Source organism: Mastomys coucha, unplaced genomic scaffold, assembly GCF_008632895.1.
Source record: "Mastomys coucha isolate ucsf_1 unplaced genomic scaffold, UCSF_Mcou_1 pScaffold6, whole genome shotgun sequence".
Taxonomy (NCBI): Eukaryota; Metazoa; Chordata; class Mammalia; order Rodentia; family Muridae; genus Mastomys; species Mastomys coucha.
The window spans coordinates 34,260,797-34,280,333 of NW_022196912.1; the positions used below are offsets into that span (position 1 = coordinate 34,260,797).

General features: G+C 40.7%; 1 protein-coding gene across 3 annotated transcripts in view; it reads left to right on the forward strand.

The window, feature by feature from the left end:
• The window catches only part of Fam49a (family with sequence similarity 49 member A), a 109,123-nt gene extending 93,168 nt beyond the window's left edge, over positions 1 to 15,955 (forward strand). For all 3 annotated transcript variants that reach the window (XM_031357447.1, XM_031357446.1, XM_031357449.1), the window contains 7 exons: positions 1,794 to 1,930; positions 2,356 to 2,433; positions 2,602 to 2,718; positions 2,811 to 2,890; positions 4,953 to 5,079; positions 9,541 to 9,611; positions 11,855 to 15,955. In XM_031357447.1, the coding sequence (XP_031213307.1) occupies positions 1,794 to 1,930; positions 2,356 to 2,433; positions 2,602 to 2,718; positions 2,811 to 2,890; positions 4,953 to 5,079; positions 9,541 to 9,611; positions 11,855 to 11,918 (674 nt within the window). In that variant the 3' untranslated portion in view covers positions 11,919 to 15,955. The remainder of the gene's footprint in view (positions 1 to 1,793; positions 1,931 to 2,355; positions 2,434 to 2,601; positions 2,719 to 2,810; positions 2,891 to 4,952; positions 5,080 to 9,540; positions 9,612 to 11,854) is intronic.
• Positions 15,956 to 19,537: the final 3,582 nt, after the last annotated feature.

Here is a 19,537-nt window from a genome sequence, read left to right on the forward strand (position 1 = left end):
GTGTGTGTTTAGGGACACCATTTTCATAGCAGAACTTTCAGGAAATGAGATAACATTTGAAATGTAAATAAAGAAAATATCTAATACAAAAATTGGAGGGTAGAGTTTATCTGAAGCCACAATTCCCTCACCGCCTCCAAAAAACTTAATTAGCTTAATATAAAATGTAAGAAAATAAACCTAGCATTTTTACTTTAGCTTTAAAAACAAGTAAAGCTGTAAACAGGGTGACTGCAGAAGCTGGGGTGGAGGCAAACGAGGTTGACAAACTGGCTCATGATACCAGCAGTATGGAGTGACCACTGCCAGTAGTTGGGGGTTTATTTGTTCATATAGAATATCTAAGATGGAAAGGGTAGCCATCTACTTCTGCTTTAGTTTACCATTAAAATGAATGTCACATTGTAAGAGGAAAACCGAAGTTAAAACCATGACCTCTGTTGAGAAGACTCGGTGTTAAGTCCAGCTTAGGGGTGACGCCATCAGATTTCACAAGTAAATAAAGTTGCCTCAGGCTCTCAAGTAGAAGAGAAATCAAATTCTCTGTTTCCTCCATGTGCATCTGGAGGTAGTGACCTGAAATTCCAAGGAGCTGGATTCTACCTCAACAGACAAAGGTACATCCATCAAAACAAGCTATGGTACATCTTGTTGCCTCTGAAGATGGTGTGTTCCCATTGGTGGGATACCTAACAAAGTCTTGAGAGAGTCTCTGTAAGGATGTTAAAGATATATGAGGACTACATAAAAGCAGTGATGTCAGATTTTCCTGTAACATACTAGACAGTAGATATTTTTATCTTGTGAGCTGTCCTGTCTTTACTAGATTTTACATCATAGTACCAACACCGGTGTAGCCCTACTCCATATAGGAAGGGATGAGTATATCCACCTTTTAACTTAATTAATTAACTTAAAACTTAATTAATAAAAAAAGCAGTGGGCCAGATTTGGCCTGTGGGTCATAGCTTATAAACCCCTGCCATACAGGATTAGTTAAATGACTCTGCTGTTAAAAATAATATGAAAGTTGGAGGGGAAACTGGGAATGGAGAAATTTACATGTAAATAAAGAAAATATCAAAAAAAAAAAAGAAATGGTGTAGGTAAAAAAAAAAATAATATGAAAGCAAAAGGAGTGGATCAAGAAATGAGCCAACAGGAGGGATGAGATTATTGTAAGAACAATAAGTAAATATGGTGGTAGATTTGTAGAGAAATATTGATATGGTGGGGATGTAGAAACAGAGACACACAAGACAAGAAGAGCAGAATTCCCACTGTGTTAAACAGGTGACTTAACCCATGTGTTGGAGACTCTGATATATGGGGATAGGGCAGAGACAGACCCTAGTGTCTGCCTCTGTTGCTCTCTGACTTGCTAAACTGCCTGGCCCCAGAGAGCTCTGACTCTTCTGCCTCTGTCCTCATTCCCACCTCCAAAGCTAGAATTACATGCCTGCACCCCAATACCTGGGCAATTTCTTGTGGGTGCTATAGGTATAAATTAGATCCATGTGTTGGCGCAGCAGATGTTTTACTGATGGCACCTTCCCACCCACTCATCTCACCTTGAATCATTAGTGGCTCTCAATCACACAAGTGCCATCCATTTCTTCCTCGTTCTCTAAAAGGCGCAGAAGTTGAGACAACTAAGTGAACTGAGTTTTGAAAACACACGAAAGGGAATAGCCACACAGGTTGTGTCTGAGAATGTCAACTTGAACTCAGCACTGTGCTTTTAAAGGATGCCTTTGGTCCACCTAAAATATCTCTATCTCTTTGGCTTTCAGAAAAAGCACTTCAGAGTTTATTGGAATCTCTGACGTGTCCACCCTATACACCAACCCAGCACCTGGAACGGGAGCAAGCCCTGGCAAAGGAATTTGCAGAAATCTTACATTTTACTCTTCGTTTTGATGAGCTGAAGGTCAGGCGGCACACATGCTCTGAAAGTTCAACTGGGTACCACCGCTTTATGGCTACATTGCCAAGGCTATGAAGTGGGGTTGGGAGAATAAGATGTAACACTTTTCCAAGGAGGCCTATTAAGTGGTAAATATTTGCAGTCTGTGTGGTCAGAGTTATCTAAGAGGATGCCTTACATGTGGAAATTTGGAATCTGTTAAGTGAGTGGAGAGAAAGTGTCTTTTCTCGTGGCAAACATGTTTTCCCTGAATACAGCCCATAGTAAGAACAGGACATATTTCAGAACACTGGAGTTATAAGTTCTTATTTTTAACTGTTGCTTCGGCTTTTGGATGACATGTTTACAGACCCTCACATCTGAGCTCCTGATGTTGCTCCCTACCTGTTTCTAGGAGCTAACCTTCTTTCTTCTCTCCTGAATTTCAGATGAGGAACCCAGCTATTCAGAATGACTTCAGTTACTATCGAAGAACAATAAGCCGTAACCGCATCAACAACATGCATGTGAGTCCCTGTGCCTCCCTGGCTGGGGCCACGGTCTCTCTGTGGTTGCTTTGGCTTCTGCATATGGCAGAGCACAGAGAAAAAGCAGAGTCCTCGTCTATAACCTGTTTGCAGAGATGGTGATGTTTATTTTTTTTTAACAACTCTATCTTGTCTTGTTCTCATCAGCTAGACATTGAGAATGAAGTTAATAATGAGATGGCCAATCGAATGTCCCTCTTCTATGCAGAAGCCACGCCGATGCTGAAGACTCTTAGCAATGCCACGATGCACTTTGTCTCCGAAGTAAGTGCAGTTGAACAGCACGGACGGTCCTCTCTTCACCTCACAAGGATGCTGCTAGTGGGACTAACATGCGTTTGTGTCTCTCCACTTAGAATAAAACCCTGCCAATAGAGAATACCACAGACTGCCTCAGTACGATGACAAGCGTCTGTAAAGTCATGCTGGAGACACCGTAAGTGAAACCAGATGTGTGAGCGTGGCTTGCCCTCTTTCAGATGTCACACTTGAAGTTTCTACGTCCAGCATTTGCTTCAGTTTCATAAGGAACTTAGGGTAGTCAGCGTCAATGTTATATCCATTTTACAGCTGAAATAGCTGAGGCCCTGATGATTCGTGGACCTCACAAAGTTTTTACAGCTTGTCTGTGAAACTTGCTATAGGACTGGCAAAGGAATGGGCTAGATGGGTAGATATTACTATCAACGTACTGTAGAGATTTAGAACCAAGAGTAACAACTGTAAGACCTTTGCAAAAGTAATTTTCCCCAAATTCTCTTCACAGTCTATTTCTTTGTTCTCAAACTGTTACCAGATACTCAATGTAATGCCCATAATACCATCTGCTCTCTAGAGCATTTAGGACCCCCAAAATGTTACAAGCACCTTATAAATACCATCTCCAAGTATAAAATGATGTTTATCCCTTCATATATTCACGTGTATGTATATGTATGGTGTTCCTTTATGTATTCATATTCACATGCATGTGAATATGCACATGTGTTTGCATTTGCATATGCAGATGATCTCTTGTGTTCAGGTGCATATACGTGTGATGTGATGTGATGTGTCTATGTCTGTGTGTGTGTGTGTGTGTGTGTGTGTGTGTGTGTGTGTGTGTGAAAGAGAGAGGAGAGAGAGAGAGAGGGAGAGAGAGTGCCAGGCCTAACCGTGGGTGTCTTCCTTGATTGCTTTCTGATAATACGTCTTTCATTTGAACCCAAGTTTGGCTGGTGGAAGTAGGCTGGCTAGTCAGCTTGCTCCAGGCATGCCCTCTCTCTGCCTCCCAAGAGCTGGGACTGCATGTGGGCTACTATCTTAATCAGGGTTACTATTGTTATTATGAAACACCATGGCGAAAAGCAACTCAGGACAGAAAAGTTATTTTGTTTATACTTCACACTTTAGTCCATCATTAAAGGAAGTCAAGACAGGAACTCAAGCAATATTAGAATGTAGAGGCAGGAGCCTGTGTGGAGGGGTGCTGCTTACTGGCTTGCTCCTCATTGCTTGCCCAGTCTGCTTCGTTATAGAACCCAGGGCTACCTGCCCAGGTAGGACCCCACCCACATTAAGCTGGGCCCTCCCCAATCAATCATTAATCAGGAAAATGTCCTATAGGCTTACCTACAGCCCAATTTTATGAAGGCATTTTCTCAGTTAAGGCTTCCTCTTCTCCAGTGATTCTAGCTTCTATCAAGTTGACATAAAACTAGCCAGCATAACCATCATGTCTGCCTTGTACATATATGGGCACTAGGAATCCAAACTCATTTCCTCCCTATAGGCCCCAAGTGCTTTACCCAGTGAACCATCTCTCCTGCCCCATAAAAGGGTATTAATTTTAAATATCTCCTTCATAGCAAAGTAAAGATTTACTTCAAGACAGAAATAGTAATTGTCTGTATTGTGGTGCTCATTCATAATGAAATTGATGCTAAAAATGTCTCTAGCATTGGCCTAAATTATTGCAATCATCAGGGCCCCTATCAAGGTAAGTGAGCAAAATTTAAACTCCACAAATAACTCCCAGGTACATAATTTCTTTGAGATATCTGCCAATCCAAGTTCATCCGCAGCCCATTTCTTAACAAAGGAAGAGACTCCAGCTGGAGACAAGAGAGCTGCTGTGTAGAAATGAGCCTGATTCTTTTTCTCTGTAATGAAGCCATTATTCTCTATAATCTTGGACAGCCAGAGGGGCTGGCTATAAAATATTCAGGATTGATGGGCAGGAGCTGATGTACGTGGTGAGCTAGCTGCTGAGGGGAAGCAGAGAAGGGAATTTACTGCCCTCTAATTTACCGTATTTTTGCACTAAATTGCTGGTTGGATAGATTCAAGAGAAATTATCATCTTGGGTCTTTTCAAGAGCATATTAACCTGGTTGTTGCAGGTCCTGGATGAGTTCTCCAGGGTGGGGGATGGGGGTGTGAAGGAGTATCCAGCTGTGGATCTCAGAATGTGCATAATCTAACCAGGAAGTGACACCACCGCTGTGTCTTTTCTTTCAGGGAGTACAGAAGCAGATTTACAAGTGAGGAGACACTGATGTTCTGCATGAGGGTGATGGTGGGGGTCATCATCCTCTATGACCATGTGCACCCTGTGGGAGCTTTCTGCAAAACATCCAAGATTGATGTAAGAATACTCATGCAATGCTTTCTCCACATAAAAGTCCATGAATACCAGCAGGTAGACCTTACTTCTCTTCCTCTGGCCTCCATCTCTCACTGGAAAGACCTTCTCCAAGATTCATACTTAGGAGATGCTTGGCAAATATTTTATAGCAAGTAGTGCACTCTTTCTCATGTGGTTAGGAGAAGACTTCTGGCCTCCGATGAGATGATCCACCTATATCTTCACACTGCCCTTCATCCATCCCAGATTCCCTGTCGGTGCACCTTCTGTACCTTATAGAGTACATTCCTTATGTGTCTTATAGAGTTGAGAGTTTCAAGGTTATAAACCATGATGGTCAAAGACCAAATGACCTGCCAACCTCCTCTAATACCTCACCTGCTACTCTGTCAATCATCCTATCTGTTCTTATTGCAAAAGTGCCTGGGAGCACATTTCCTGTGCCCCACATAAGTAATGCCTTCCTTCTCCTCTGGTCCTCAGACCATTTACCAGTTTGCTTTTTGTAAGATTTCCATAAACTCCAGCTTTTTTAAAAGGATAGGGACAATGCTCAGTGTATCCAGTGTCCCTGAGGTATTGTGCCTGATACCAGTAGATGCCCCCACAGAGCTGCTAGTCAATGAATAAGTGTGGGTGAAGGAAGGAGAGGAAGCTTCAAAGCATATGCAGAGACACATGATCTCTACAGTTGCTTTCCTGTTGATTATAGACTAAAACATTACTGTCGTAAGCCAGCATTTAGAATAAAATACTACTACCTTAAGCCAGCATTTACCTATAACACTGTATTAATTACTTCTTCTACTGCTGTGATTAAATACCCTGACAAAAGCAACTTCCACAAGAGTTTATTTTGGCTCACAGGTCAGGGCACAGTCCATCATAGGTGGATGGCAGCAGGAGCTGGAGGCAGCCTGGTACTATATATTCATATTTAGGAAGCAGAGAGAAATGAATGCAGCTCCTTGTATTTTGAGGGGTGGATGTGCCTAGCAAATTAAAATACTGCTGTGTGTACCACTTCAAAATACATTTCAGTTTCATAAGAGTGTATTATGACGACCTTGCAATTAAAAGGTTGATTGTATTCATTGTGGGGGCTTAAAGGCTTTACACTACAGATTGAGTATAAGTAACTATTGAACAACTCTATCATGTGACTATGAGTTGAGTTTAGTGCCTATGGCACTTTGAGTTGGCCATTTGTTAACTTGCCACAGAGTCAACAACTAAATATACGCTAGGCGAAATGAGGCTTTTATCCCCCTAACTTTTTCTTTGTGATTTTGTGTATGTGTTTGTTCACATATGTTTGTGGGTCTGCATACTCATGCGCACACCTACAGAGGCCAGAGGAGAATGTAAGGATTCCCTGGGCTATTGTTCTTCTCATTATTCCCTGGAAGCAGGCTCTCTCATAGAACCAGAAGCTTGTTGAGTTGTCTAGGCTGGGGGGCCAATCCATTCCTGGTACCCCCTTATCTCTGTCCAGAAGTTCTGGGGTGATGGACACATGGCACTTGTATGTAGTTGTGGGGATCTGGATTTAAATCCTCTTATTTGTAAAGCAAGTTTTCTTACCCACTGAGCCATCTACTCAACCCTCATCACCCCAATTTCTACGTAGCTTGGCTTTCTATACTATTTACTGAATCTGTTGTGTTCCCAAGCAAAGACTATGTTGGCTTTCAAGGGCATTCTTCAAGTCTGTTGATTAATGTAGATTAAGAAAGGCCAGTAAATGTTGAACTGTGCATGTGCCTCTAACAAGGTTTTAGGCTTTTTAAGCACCAGACACAGCTGAGGTAGGTCTGTCCTTCAGGTACTACTCTGCTTCTAAACCATCAGTGATAGGTGCTGGGTTGATAAGTTCTGAGGACATTAGGACATTAGGATAAGACCCTGGGAGTGGTACTGGGTACACACAAAAAGGTTGAGGTCTGGTTTGCAGAAGAGACATGCAGAGAGCTCTAGAAACCAGTTGAGGGAGAGAATAGTCTGTTTAGAGGCAACAACAAGGAGGTGGTATTTGAAGTAGTCCATCAAGGATTTTTTCAGACAGATAGAGGGAAGGAAGAGTCAGAGCAAAATCATTAGGACATAGAGATGATGAACTGTTTAGAGTCCAGGTGGCAGTCTTGGTGGCAGGAAAGACAGGGATGAAGTAGTGTTCTCAAGTGATGCCCCAAGAATCACACCTTAACCTCTATCCCTAGCCAAGACATTGCCCATAACTCCAGACCACACTTGTTATGGATACATGAAGCATGACTAGTTTCCAACCACAGGTTCTCTTTCCCTTGCTAACCCTATTTCAGATATTCCTCTCATTTTCTCATTGAGTATCTAAGCTAGAAGAAACCCAGAGCTGTCACCCTCAGATCCTAGGAGTTGCCTGTGTCCCCCTTCCTGATTCTCATACGTTACTAGGGACTGACTTCCATCGCCACCCCTTGTTTTTCAACTCACTGTTACTCCCACCCCTCATATCCTGAGGATTTTCCACTCATCATTCTCTTCCTGTCTTTGCTTCATCTTGTCATTTTCTATACTCACTATATTTGTTCAATGCTTAACACCTGCCAAGGGTATTTTCTACAAGGAAAAGCCTCCAAGTTTCTACTGTGTTGCTAAACCCACACTGGCTCTGAATGCATTTCTGACAGTTTCTTGTTTTTCACACCCATGGCCTTAATCATCTGGAAATAGAATTAGAAACTCCTCCAGAGTATCCACTGAACTTCTTCCTCCTTCTCCATCTATGCTCTCCCTGCCCCTCGGGATGTCATCACAAGAACACCTATCACACCGTGATAATGAACTGCCTGTCTCTCTCCTCCCATTAGACCCCCAGCTCTAGTGAAAGAAGGACAAAATTCTCTGCATTTCTGGGCTTGATGCCATCACAGACCCCAGGTGGCACACAACTGGCATACTTATAGCCTCTCTCCAAATTTGTATCTTTAATAGACTGGTGTAGTTAACCATGAACTTCTGTGACCTCCACATGCTTCTCAGTCCTGGTTACCTTCAGCAATTGGCTGGGTCTATCAAGCTATTACCATAAAATGTTTGCATATTAGAAGTATAACCACAGGAGATGTTGAGAAGTTACCACTCTGCAAGTAGCTGTTGGTACAACCAAACTCATCAGATGCCCACACACTGCAGGAATGTCTCAGATTAAAATACGTGATTGACTTTTTATAGAAAGATCTTTGCTTTTTCCAAAGGAGAAGTAAAACACTCTAGGATATGCATAAAATAACAGAATCTATGTAAATTTTACTTTTCAAGGTACAATTAGATTACTTTAATTCCAAGGCCTCAGAAAACTTAGAAACTTAAGGAACTTCATGCAAATTACAAAACAACATGGGTAAAAACTAGGCATTTGACCTCTATAAGCTTCCCATTCTTTGCAATTGCCCTTTGCCAGTCTTCTCAGAGAGAGTTAAGACACAGACCTGCACATATAGGAGTTTCTGGTCTAGTGTGAAAGACAAATTATAGTCTATTGAGAGTCATCTAACAAGTACAAAGCCATATTGGGATCACAAATAAGTGATCGTGACTATCTTTGGTATAGACAGTGGGATGAAAGAGACTACCTCGGAGCCACAGGGATAGCTCAGTCTGTATTTACCTTGCAAGCACTGGGCAGAGTTTGTCCCCAGAAGTTTTTTTTGTTTTTTTTTTTACAAAAACAAAAAAAACAAAAAACATATTTTGGGTATGCTTGCATTCCCAGCCCTAGAACAGAGATGGGAAGATTCCTCAGGCTTACTGGTCAGCTAGCCTGGCCTAATCAGCAAGTAAAGTAAGCAAAGAGATCCTGTCTCAAAAATTAGGTTGACAATACCTCAGGAATGACAGCTGAGCTTGTCCTCTGATCTGTGCATGCATGCAACACAGGTGTACCTTTAAACACACACATATGAAGCATACACACACATACATGCATACATACATACATACATACATACATACATACATACATCCGTACATAAACACACATATACATGTTTTCTAGGGTTGTTGAACTTGAGACTTTACAAAATATTGAGGGTGAGACAGTCAATAGGCCAAAGAGGAAAAGAACATCCTTAGCAGACAAAGCATTAAATTACTGAGTGAGGAGAACACTTAGTGAATCTCAACTGAAGGCCAAGACGAACCATTTCTATTCCTGGTCTGAGCTCCAGAGTACAAGGCAAGGTGTTTTTTTCCCAAAGTCAATGAGATGTCCAGTTGTGGCGTGGGATGAAAATCAATAGAGATTGAAATCATACAGAACTCTTGAGAAGTCCAGAAGAACGATGTGTCATCCTGAGAGGGAAGAGAAATTTGTTCATGATTTGCATGTGCTGATGCTTCGGAGAGCTGTTTGTATGGACAGATGTCACTGTGCACAGGATTACCAGGGGAGTAACAAAGTGCTGTACATTCTTCTTCCAGATGAAAGGCTGCATAAAGGTGTTGAAGGAACAGGCCCCAGACAGTGTGGAAGGGCTGCTGAATGCTCTCAGGTAAGCTTGTCTCTGGCATAGGCTGATAGAGCAGGTGCCCTTGCAGACCCATTGCAGATGCGAGTGTTTGATTCTGAGCACCAACCTATCAGTCTTAGCCCTTCACTCATCTTAACATCACTCCTCTTCCTAACAAGGCTTGGAAGTCGCACCATTTTTATTATTCATTTTTTACACATGGGAGAATTTGAGGCAACTTTTTTTTTCAAAGGTTTTGGGTTTTCAAGACAGGGTGTCTCTGCTTAGTCCTGACTGTGCTCCAATATTCTCTGTAGTCTTGGCTGACCTTGAACTCACTGATCTGCCTGTCTCTGCCTCCTGGGTGTTGGGATTAAAGGCATGAGCCTACATACACAGATCTATGCACTCAAATAACTTTTCAATGTCATAACAGTAACGGGCCAAGTGCCTGGATCTGAGTGGCCCCATGGGTCTCAGGCATGACTCTTGGCCATGAGACTCTGTGAACAGAGGAGTCTCCTGAGAAGGAAAGCATATAGTTCTCATGTCTATCTTCACCCAGGGCTCCCAACCCTGACTTCATAGGAGGAAGATGGGGAGTTTCCAGGCACTGAGATTGGAGGTCAAGTAAAATAAATCTCTGGCCTGGAAGCTTAAGAACCTCTGGTGTGTGTGTGTGTGTGTGTGTGTGTGTGTGTGTGTGTGTGTGTGTGTGTGGTTTCCTGGCTCCCCAAGGAGCTCCCACATACAAGTCTCAGAAGTGAGAACCTGAGATCCACTGCTGGATGCCTGAACATTTAGCCAGCTGTAGCTTATTTCTACTCCTTAGGCCCTGTTCCCTTTTCCCAAGGATACATTTCCTTAATCCACTTCAAGGAAGAGATTGTTATTTTTAGCTATGCTGCATCCTAAGGAATTTGCTGAATTGAACAAATCATCCTTCTGCAAGATTTCAATCTGAAAGTCTTATGGACCCTGATGTCTTAGCCTTTTGTTCCCCTCAGTTCCATGCAATGTAATAAATACCTGCAGTAAACAAGTCTAAGAGAAAGGAGGCAGCACTCATTTCTGCATGCAATGTTCCACCTCCAGTCACATCACATGTGACCACTGCAACCCTTAGACCCATGGCTGACCTATTATCCTTCCTCAGTAGACAAAGAAATCAGCAGTCTCAAGACAATGAAGTTGCTATTTTTCTGAGTTGCCAATTCATCATCTTTGAGAATATGTGTGTCTTATGAGCCTCCTGAATCCTAGGTTTTCTCCAAAGGAGACTGCAAGCAAGCCAGGCTGGCCTTTTATATTCATTAAGAAGACTTTAACTTCTGAATTTCTGAAACTTTCCAGTTTCGTTCTAGCTGCCAAAACATCCTGGAGATCAGGGCATTGTGTCAAGCCACGAGTCCCAGCCCAGTGGGGGAATTTGTATTTCCTGAAGATCTGTGATGAACTGCAAAGAGTGTAGGCCTTTGAGGCAGCAGTCATAGACTCAAGTCAAAAGTCACAGACTATTCACAAATCAAAACCATCTGCTGTGAGATTCAGAGTGAGCCACTGGATCTCTTTGACCCTCAGCCATCTCACCTGTGAAATCAAGTCACTTACTTCATTTAAAGAGATATTTATGACAGGAATGGGATCTTTTACAGAGTGCCTGACATATGGTCAAAGCTTTGTTACAGGTCTTTTTTTTTTTTTTAACATTCCTTTGCACACAAGATTGAGTAATAAATGAGATGCTTTAGACGCACTTTTGTTTGTGTACCTCACTTGTGCCCCCTGGTTGCACAGCCCTTACAGTAGATAGATATCAACATTTAAATTTCCAGATGCCTCGACTTGAGTTCTGTAACTCAGCTTGGTCAGCCTCAAAGGACAAGATGTTGAACTAAGTGCTGTGAACTTTATCTCCTAGAAAATGAGATCAGTTTTGTCTCCTTTGTGTAATCATCTGATGAGATTTTTTTTAATGGTTTTACTGATCATCACACAAGCTGATTAGAAGCTTGGCCTTGTGGTGTGTGCCTATAATCTCAGCAATAGGGAGGCTGAGACAGGGGGATTTCCAAGAGTTTGAGGCCATTTTGGGTTACAGAGGGTCAATCTGGATGGAGTGCAGAACAAAAACAATCAAAGTCAAATAAAAAAATTATTGCAGAAAGTATATAGAATGAACACCAAAATATGGATCTTTGTCTAAGGAAATGAGCCCATGCTTTTTTTAATTTACAAATTTCAACTGGGCAAGCCCTGAAATCAAACTCTTTTTTCCCATTCAGGTTCACTACAAAGCACTTGAATGATGAATCGACTTCCAAACAGATTCGAGCGATGCTTCAGTAGAGCCCTGCTCAGAGAGGAGGATCTATGCTGACCTCAGAAGATGTATATGTTTACATAATTTAATACAGATTGATGTTAATACTTGTGTATTTACATAACCATTTCCTTCTTGTCACTGAAATATATGGACCTTAATTTGTATCCTGACTGATTCAACCCAGCAGAGCATAAATTGACTTGAGAGCCTTACCTTTGATGTCTGAAGCAAAACTCTTTTCTCCAAGGGCCAGATTTGGAAACTTCGACCTTGGCTGCTGGAGTCCTGTAGTGATACCTGTAACAATCAGAAATTCTTAATCGCTTGTGGTATTGTTTTAATTCTAGATGTTTTATCTCTCTGGGAGTATAGTTTATAGAAACACAGAGTACTTGATTTCCTGTGTCAGCTCAGATACAAGAAACACACACAACTGTTACCCTGAGAGAGAGCAGAGAGAGAAGAAACCAAGATAAGAAAACTGCATGTAGAGAGCGGAGCACAAGTGTTCTGAGTTCAGCACCTCCCCCGACCCTCTTCCTGCCGCCTGCAAACCTCACGTGCAGCTTTTCTATATGCACGTGTTTTATTAATCTGAATATTCTCCTTCTGTCTTGGTTTGTGTCCCATTCATTCCCTTTTAGTATTTGCAAGAGGAAAAGTGTCTGTGTTTTAATCAGCTAATGAGGAGGCTATGGGATAGACAGAGGGCTTCTTGCAGGAGGATTGAGAAAAGTGAATATCTTAAGAGTATTTGAGAGAGAGAGAGAGAGAGAGAGAGAGAGAGAGAGAGAGAGAGAGCATAAGAACATAAGAACAGCCATTTGTGTCAACCCTCTGCCTGCAGGGACAGATAAATGGAACTCTGGTTCTAAGGTCATAAATAAGATCCATCACCTCCCAGAAGTCTGCAGAGTTCTAGGAACAACACCCATCTTAATAATGAAGCCCCCATTCTCTATCAAAATGGACTGTTCATGTCAGAGCACTTTTAGAAAACTGGAGGAATTTAGAGAGAAGAAATCTACAACTTCTGATTACCTGGAGTCACCCCCCACTGGTCTGAGTACTTTGGCAAATTCACTTTTTGTCTCACCTTCCTCATATATAAAATAGTATTGGGGATAGAGAGGTGGCTCATTGGTTAAGAGTACTTGTTGCTGTTACAGAGGACCTGGATTCAATTCCCAGCACCCACATGGTGGCTCACAACTATCCATTACTCGAGTTGCAGAGGATCCAGTACCCTCTTCTGATCTCTGTGAACATCTGGCATGCATATAGTACACTTATATACATGCAGGAACAATACTTAGACACATGAAATAAGATAAATCTTTTTTAAAATCTAAAATTGAAGGCTAGCAGGAGCCACTACACCAACCTTCCTTCATGCATAAATTTCAATGAGTTGGACAAATATCAATATTGTTGAATATCAATATCTTCAGGACTGTAGTCATTCTGCCTATAGGTCAGAACTGAGCTAGAATGGAATTTTGAAACATATTCTGACCTCCAATGAAAAGATATGGGCATACAGGTGAGTCATACATAGAACTAAATCCTTGAGTGCTTCCCACCTGACTCTACTATATTCTTTTTCCTGATCACCATGTGGCCTAAGAATATATACTGTGGAGTGTATGGACCATTATAGAAAAATTTTTAGTTTAGCCTGTTTTATTACTTGTATATCTCTGCTAGAAGGAGAGAATTTTCCAGACAACTGATGAATGATAATCCTGGAAGTCAGGTCTAGGATGATTACGGTGTGGTATCATTTCGCTTGCAACATCCCAAGGCAATATTTCCAGACTAAGGTTGCCATCCAACATTCCTTTGAGTCCTGCAGGAAAGAGGATAATTGGTTTATTTCCAAAAACCAAATACAGACAAATGGGAGAACTGGTTTCCCAGTTTATGTCAGTGCAGTCAACAGAGAGTGAAAAGGCCTTGTCACTTGGAGCTTTACCAGCAGAGTAAGTGCGGCCATGAATGAGTAAGCATTCTTACCCAGAAAGAGTCATGGTACATGGCTTCTGTGATCTTGTCAAACCTAGGAATTCCAAAATCCAGAGGAAGCCAGAAAACACGATCCTGTGGCAGTGAGACATTCTCCAATGTTCAGCTTTAGGGATTTTCTATTTGTCAGCCATAGGCAATGTTTAGTTGGGCAACTCTCAAGCCTACAAGAGCAGAGATGCACAATAAGCATTTGTCCATTTGCCCTTTCCTCAACAGAGGAGATTGGGATTTCAAAGAACAAAGAACTGCCCAGTTTCTATTGGGCTCTTAGACAAAGACCTGAGCCATGAACCCAAGCCACGTATCTATACCATAGCTGCCTCTCAGCTGGCTACATAAGAAAACATTAGAGATTACTGTCAGAATATACATAGATAAATAAATATAAATACACAAACAAATAAATAGTAGTTTAGGACATTTGTAACTCTTAGATAGACTTTTTATTAAATGGGACCAAATGTGTGTATGGGTGCTGTCAGTCTGCTTCAATCTAGCCAGTCCATTATCTCCAAGAGGAGACTCAACAGGACTTAGATTTTGAGAAGCCCAGGGTCTAAATAATTGCCTCAGGCCATCATGGGACAGGCTGTGTGTCTGTGATCACCAACAGGGAGTGGGCCTTGAGTCTGCTCCAGAACTGTTGTGGGAGACCAATACTCTTAACAGACTGTCCAGTAGGCATCGGGAATCCTTGAATAATTTGGGTTTTCTTCCTTTTCTTCTCTTTTGTGCTGCATGCACATGTATCCAACAATCATGGGTTGTTTGGGGAAAAGTACCAGCAATGATGTCAATGTTAATAATACTCCATAATTGATATCTCATAACTTTCAAATAAAGTGTTTTCTATGACTCAGATATTTAATTTGAAGCAAGAAAGAAGGTAAAAATGATGTTTCCCAGCCACCTTGCTACTTTTGGCATGGTAGCTCCTCTCAAGTTCACCTAGGCTTTCACAGCAAAAGTTGGGTGGAAAGAGAGATTTTTTTATTTGTGATGACACAACAGAGCTAGAATATTAGCTAACAACCATGAAGGAGGTATTGGGTGTTTTTAAATTTTTTGTTAATATATTCCTCATGGACATAAAGTACATTCTTAGTTATTATCATTATGCCAAACAAGAATGGCAAGGCTAAGTTTGTGAGACATCATCACAATTAAATCAAGATAATGTTATGCTTTTGAAAGAGCAAGATAAAGCCTGCTTAATCTAGGGATCCAGTGTGCAGTAGAGTTCAGACCTCTCATTCAGTCTTATAATGTAGGCATTTCTCAAATGTTCTAGATATTAATAACTAACATTGGGATTTTATCTTCACCAGCCCCAGCCTTCAGAACTTTACTGTCATAGTACACCTCTAAAAATGGTTGCACATCAGAAGGGTCTTTGAAGCAGTTGTATGTTGTTTGCCGAAGTCATTGTAATTTTTTTTTGTTTTTGTTTTTGTTTTGTTTGTTTTTGCCTGCATTGCTTCTTTTTGTACAGAACTTTTGAGTGTGAAATGAAAATTAAAGTTTGGTACATACACAGTTTAAAATCATGTTTGTATATTATGCATAGGGCAAAATAGGTGGCCCTGCATAGAAGTCTGCTCAGCCTGCTGTGAGGAAATGACGTCATGTCAGCTGATCTTCCATCATAGTTTCTTCCAACATGGCATGTAATTCCCCAAGGGGCCTGCTTTTAGAATCACTGGTCTTATATTTATTACAAGGACCTTAATTATATTAAAATTAAAAGAAAGAGAAAGAAAAAAAGAAAGACAGAAAGGAAGAAAGGAAGAGAGAGAGAGGAAGAAAGAGAGAAAGAGAAAGAAAGAGAATCAAGACTGGTACTTAGAGATATAGGAGAGCTGCTTACCCAGGGATACTAAGAAACTCCAGTAATTGCTCTTTTACTTATTTTAATGCAATAGCATTTTGTGAACTTGGCAAAATGGGTGAAAAAAAAAAGCCCTCCCCTGTGTATATTCATTTCTTTCAGGCAACAGAAGCAATAAAATGGTTCTTTTAACTCTTCAGCACTGATGCTTTCCAGAGTACCACTTTTAGTCTCTGAACTTCTGAAGCCAGAGACCTAATTGTATGTGTGCTTGATGAATTCGAGTCTCCAAGAGGGACCTTCTATGATAGCCAGTGAAAAGTTTGACTTGGGGTATGAAAGGAATGGGGATGAGGTCTCTTCTGTGTATTGATAAATGGTTAAATTGTAAGTGGGCAAAGGCTGGTATAAGCTAAACAGGAAAGAAAGATTTGGAGTATATGAGTGTGTATATATGTGTCTGTCTGTCTGTACTTAAATACATTCTGAGAACCATGGAACAGGGAATAAAGTATGTGTGTGCCTGTTAAGATCAATACAGCTAAATAATATTGAACTTATTTGAGCTGTATTCATTAGGTATATAGATTTTCATGCCCAAGTCGAAGTAGAAACTAGTAAAGAACTCATCTGACACATATGGTAACTCATACATAGTAAATAGAGGGTTGAATATTGTGTCTACCCCCATCTGAAGATCAGAGAACTATTCTTTCCTGGTCACATTCAGCCTGACAGGACTATTTTTCCTGCTGTGGCTCTTCTCTTCCCTGTGTCTGATTCCAAAGATCTAGAAATGCAGCCATTCCTGGAAATAGACTCAATAAAATGCTTCTAGAGACTGGCTTTTGAAATTATGCTATGTAAGATTCTAGATGAATCGCAGAATTTAATAGTGAGTTTCTTAAGTGGACACTTCTTAGAAAACCCTTAAAGTATTTTCTCTGCAAGCTTCCAGTTTTCTCATCGAACCTCGTGTTTCTGGAAGCCTCTCCTTCTCTACAACCCTTTTCTGGTTAGTTTTAGGTCTTCTTTGCTTGCCCCACAATTGGTTTTGCCTCAAGATGAGGGACATATTTCACTGACCACTCTGTAGCTGCTAATGGTGTCAGTGATCTGATTTGAGAAACAAAGGGCTCTTTCTTGAAGTTCACTCTAAAATAAACATGAAAGTACTTGGGGAAGCCATCAAAGTACTACCCTCCAAAGAACAGTATACTTGGAAAAAATGTCTCCCTTCTGTTTGAGAAAAGTCCTCTGACAAGCAGGGGGAAGAGAACATGGTTGACAGTTGTATATGTAGACAGATGCAGAGTTGCTGCATTTCCACAGTGATGACATCAGGCATACCATCTTTCTTTGCATGTATTAGAAATCTGCCTGATGATCAAGGCCAAGTCTTTCTTTTATTTCCTCCATGGAGTTTTCCATGAATGCCCTTCTCCCATCCCTACAATATGCTAAAAATTCTCTTCCGGACTGTTACTGCATTTAACTTATTTTCTACTAGATACATGCCACTGCACAGTATTTGGAAATGTATTTTCTTTAATCACTGAGTCTTGAAGTTCTGAGTACAAATAATGAGCCTTTCAGTCATTATAGTCCATTGGTCAATGGAAGCTTCCTGCTAGCATGAAAAACCAAGGCCCTGAAACCCAGGTGTGTTGAGTTAATTTTTGAGAATTAGTTTACCCAACTTAGGATCTATTCACAGACTCAAATTACCTGCTCACTTGGGCAATCAATTTTATTTCTGGAAGAAATATTTACTTATGTTGGGATATTTTAACTTCTGTGGTTAATACAAAGAGCTTGCACCTTATGGTTCATCTGCAAAGAACCCAAATGAGGAAAACAGACTGCTTTTGATTAAAGGTTAGATCAACTAGACCTGGCACTGAAGATAGCCAGTACACTAAGCAGGTAGTGTCTTTCTCCATCTCAGACAAGGGTGCTCTTTGGTGAGAATGATGAGTTTGACACAAACAGAAGATCAAAGGACAACAAGTCAACTCAATACAAAGTAGATTTTCAACTTGACACAACCTGGAGTCATCTAGGAAGAGTTTCAATGTTGGAGTGTCTACACTGAGTTGACCTGTGCCTGTATGTGTGAGGGATTATCTTGATTAAGTTTGTGTAGGAAAATCCAGCCCATTCTGAGTGGCACCATTCCCTAGACAGGAGATTGTATAAGAATGAAGAAATGGAACTGAGCACAAGCAAATAAACATGCACATATCCATTTCCCTCTGTTCTTGACTATGAGTGTGATGTGACTATTGTGGGAACTATTAAAAAGAGCTGGCACATTCCTGCTCCAGTGCCAGCACCAGCAGGCTACAACACTATGCCCCAGAGGTGTCCTGCTGGCTTTGTCCCACATTCCAGTAACCAAACTGTATCATCAACCTTGCTGTTAGATATCACAATAACCAGTAACCCGGTAAAATCAAAACTCTTAAAGCTTATAGTTTACCAATCAGATTTATGTATCAATAAAATCACACTTTACAAGATGCCAATACAATAATTTCAGAGCCAACTGATAATGATAAAAGCTTTATCCCAATTATTCTAACCTTATGATATCATACCTACCTGTAGCTGGTTAAAACCATGCTGGTTCATGTCAGCCTCCATTCTCTTTCTCTCAACTTCTCTCTCTGCCACCCTTAGTTCCGCCTCCCTTTTCCCTGTCCAATCACAGGCTTCCTCTGAACTAATGTAATTGGACAGGAAAAAATCCTGCAACATGTGACTGTTTCAGCCCCTAGCTCCTTGATATCCTCATACAAAAGGACTATAACATATAAATTGTGAACTAAAATGAACATGTTCACTCCTAAGCTGCTTCTTTAGGGTATTTTATCACAGCAACAAAAATGAAACCAGGACAATAGCTACAGAGTTTGGTTCAGCACCTTGGATAGCAGACCATGCACCTTCTAAGAATGTATGCAATCTGAAATCACCACCTCTTGTTGGCTTTTTCCAGGTTGTCTCTAGAAGTCTGAACCTTAAAGATTTGTAACTTTCAAAACATTGGGTAACTGCCAAGGCATTTTTCTTCCTTTTGGGCCTTCTGAGCATTACATAAATTGAACAGAAAGCAGTTGGGACATGCATAGGAATCATGAAGGCTTTTCACATTTATCGGAATGTTGAAATAAGACAAACTTATAAAAATGGCCTTTCTCATTCCTTCCTTCATTCATCCTCTTCCCTCTTCCTTCTTTATCTTTATCTTTTGGGACAAAGTCTCTCTGTGAATCCAGTCTTGCTCGCCCCAATTCTGTGCACTACAAATATTCTTAAGCCCTATACCTTTTGTTAACTATGACCGCAAAGTATAACACACGTGCCTTCTAAAGAGTCTCAAAATATACATTAACATCTTCGAAGTCTGTTTCCTTTGCTTCAACATTTCTCACCTCTTTCCAAGGTCACTAGGCTACACTAACCCCTCATAAGTCTCTTCTGCACATAGGAGATAATATACTTTATTGTGGCACATATTTGATAATATTTGTATCTTTAGCAAGTTTCCTGAAATATGTTGTTAGAGATATTCATTGGCATTCTCCAGGGAATTAATGATAATATTCAAATATTTGTTATACAAAATTAAAGACATTATTTACCTATTCACTTTACTACCAGCTTTTTCCCCATATATTATGAATTTCCACAAATGGACTGACTAAATAACTGGTAGAAAATCTCAGAAGCATTTGTCTATAAAATTCTTTTGTGTTTCCCAGAACATCATTAATTTCTCAT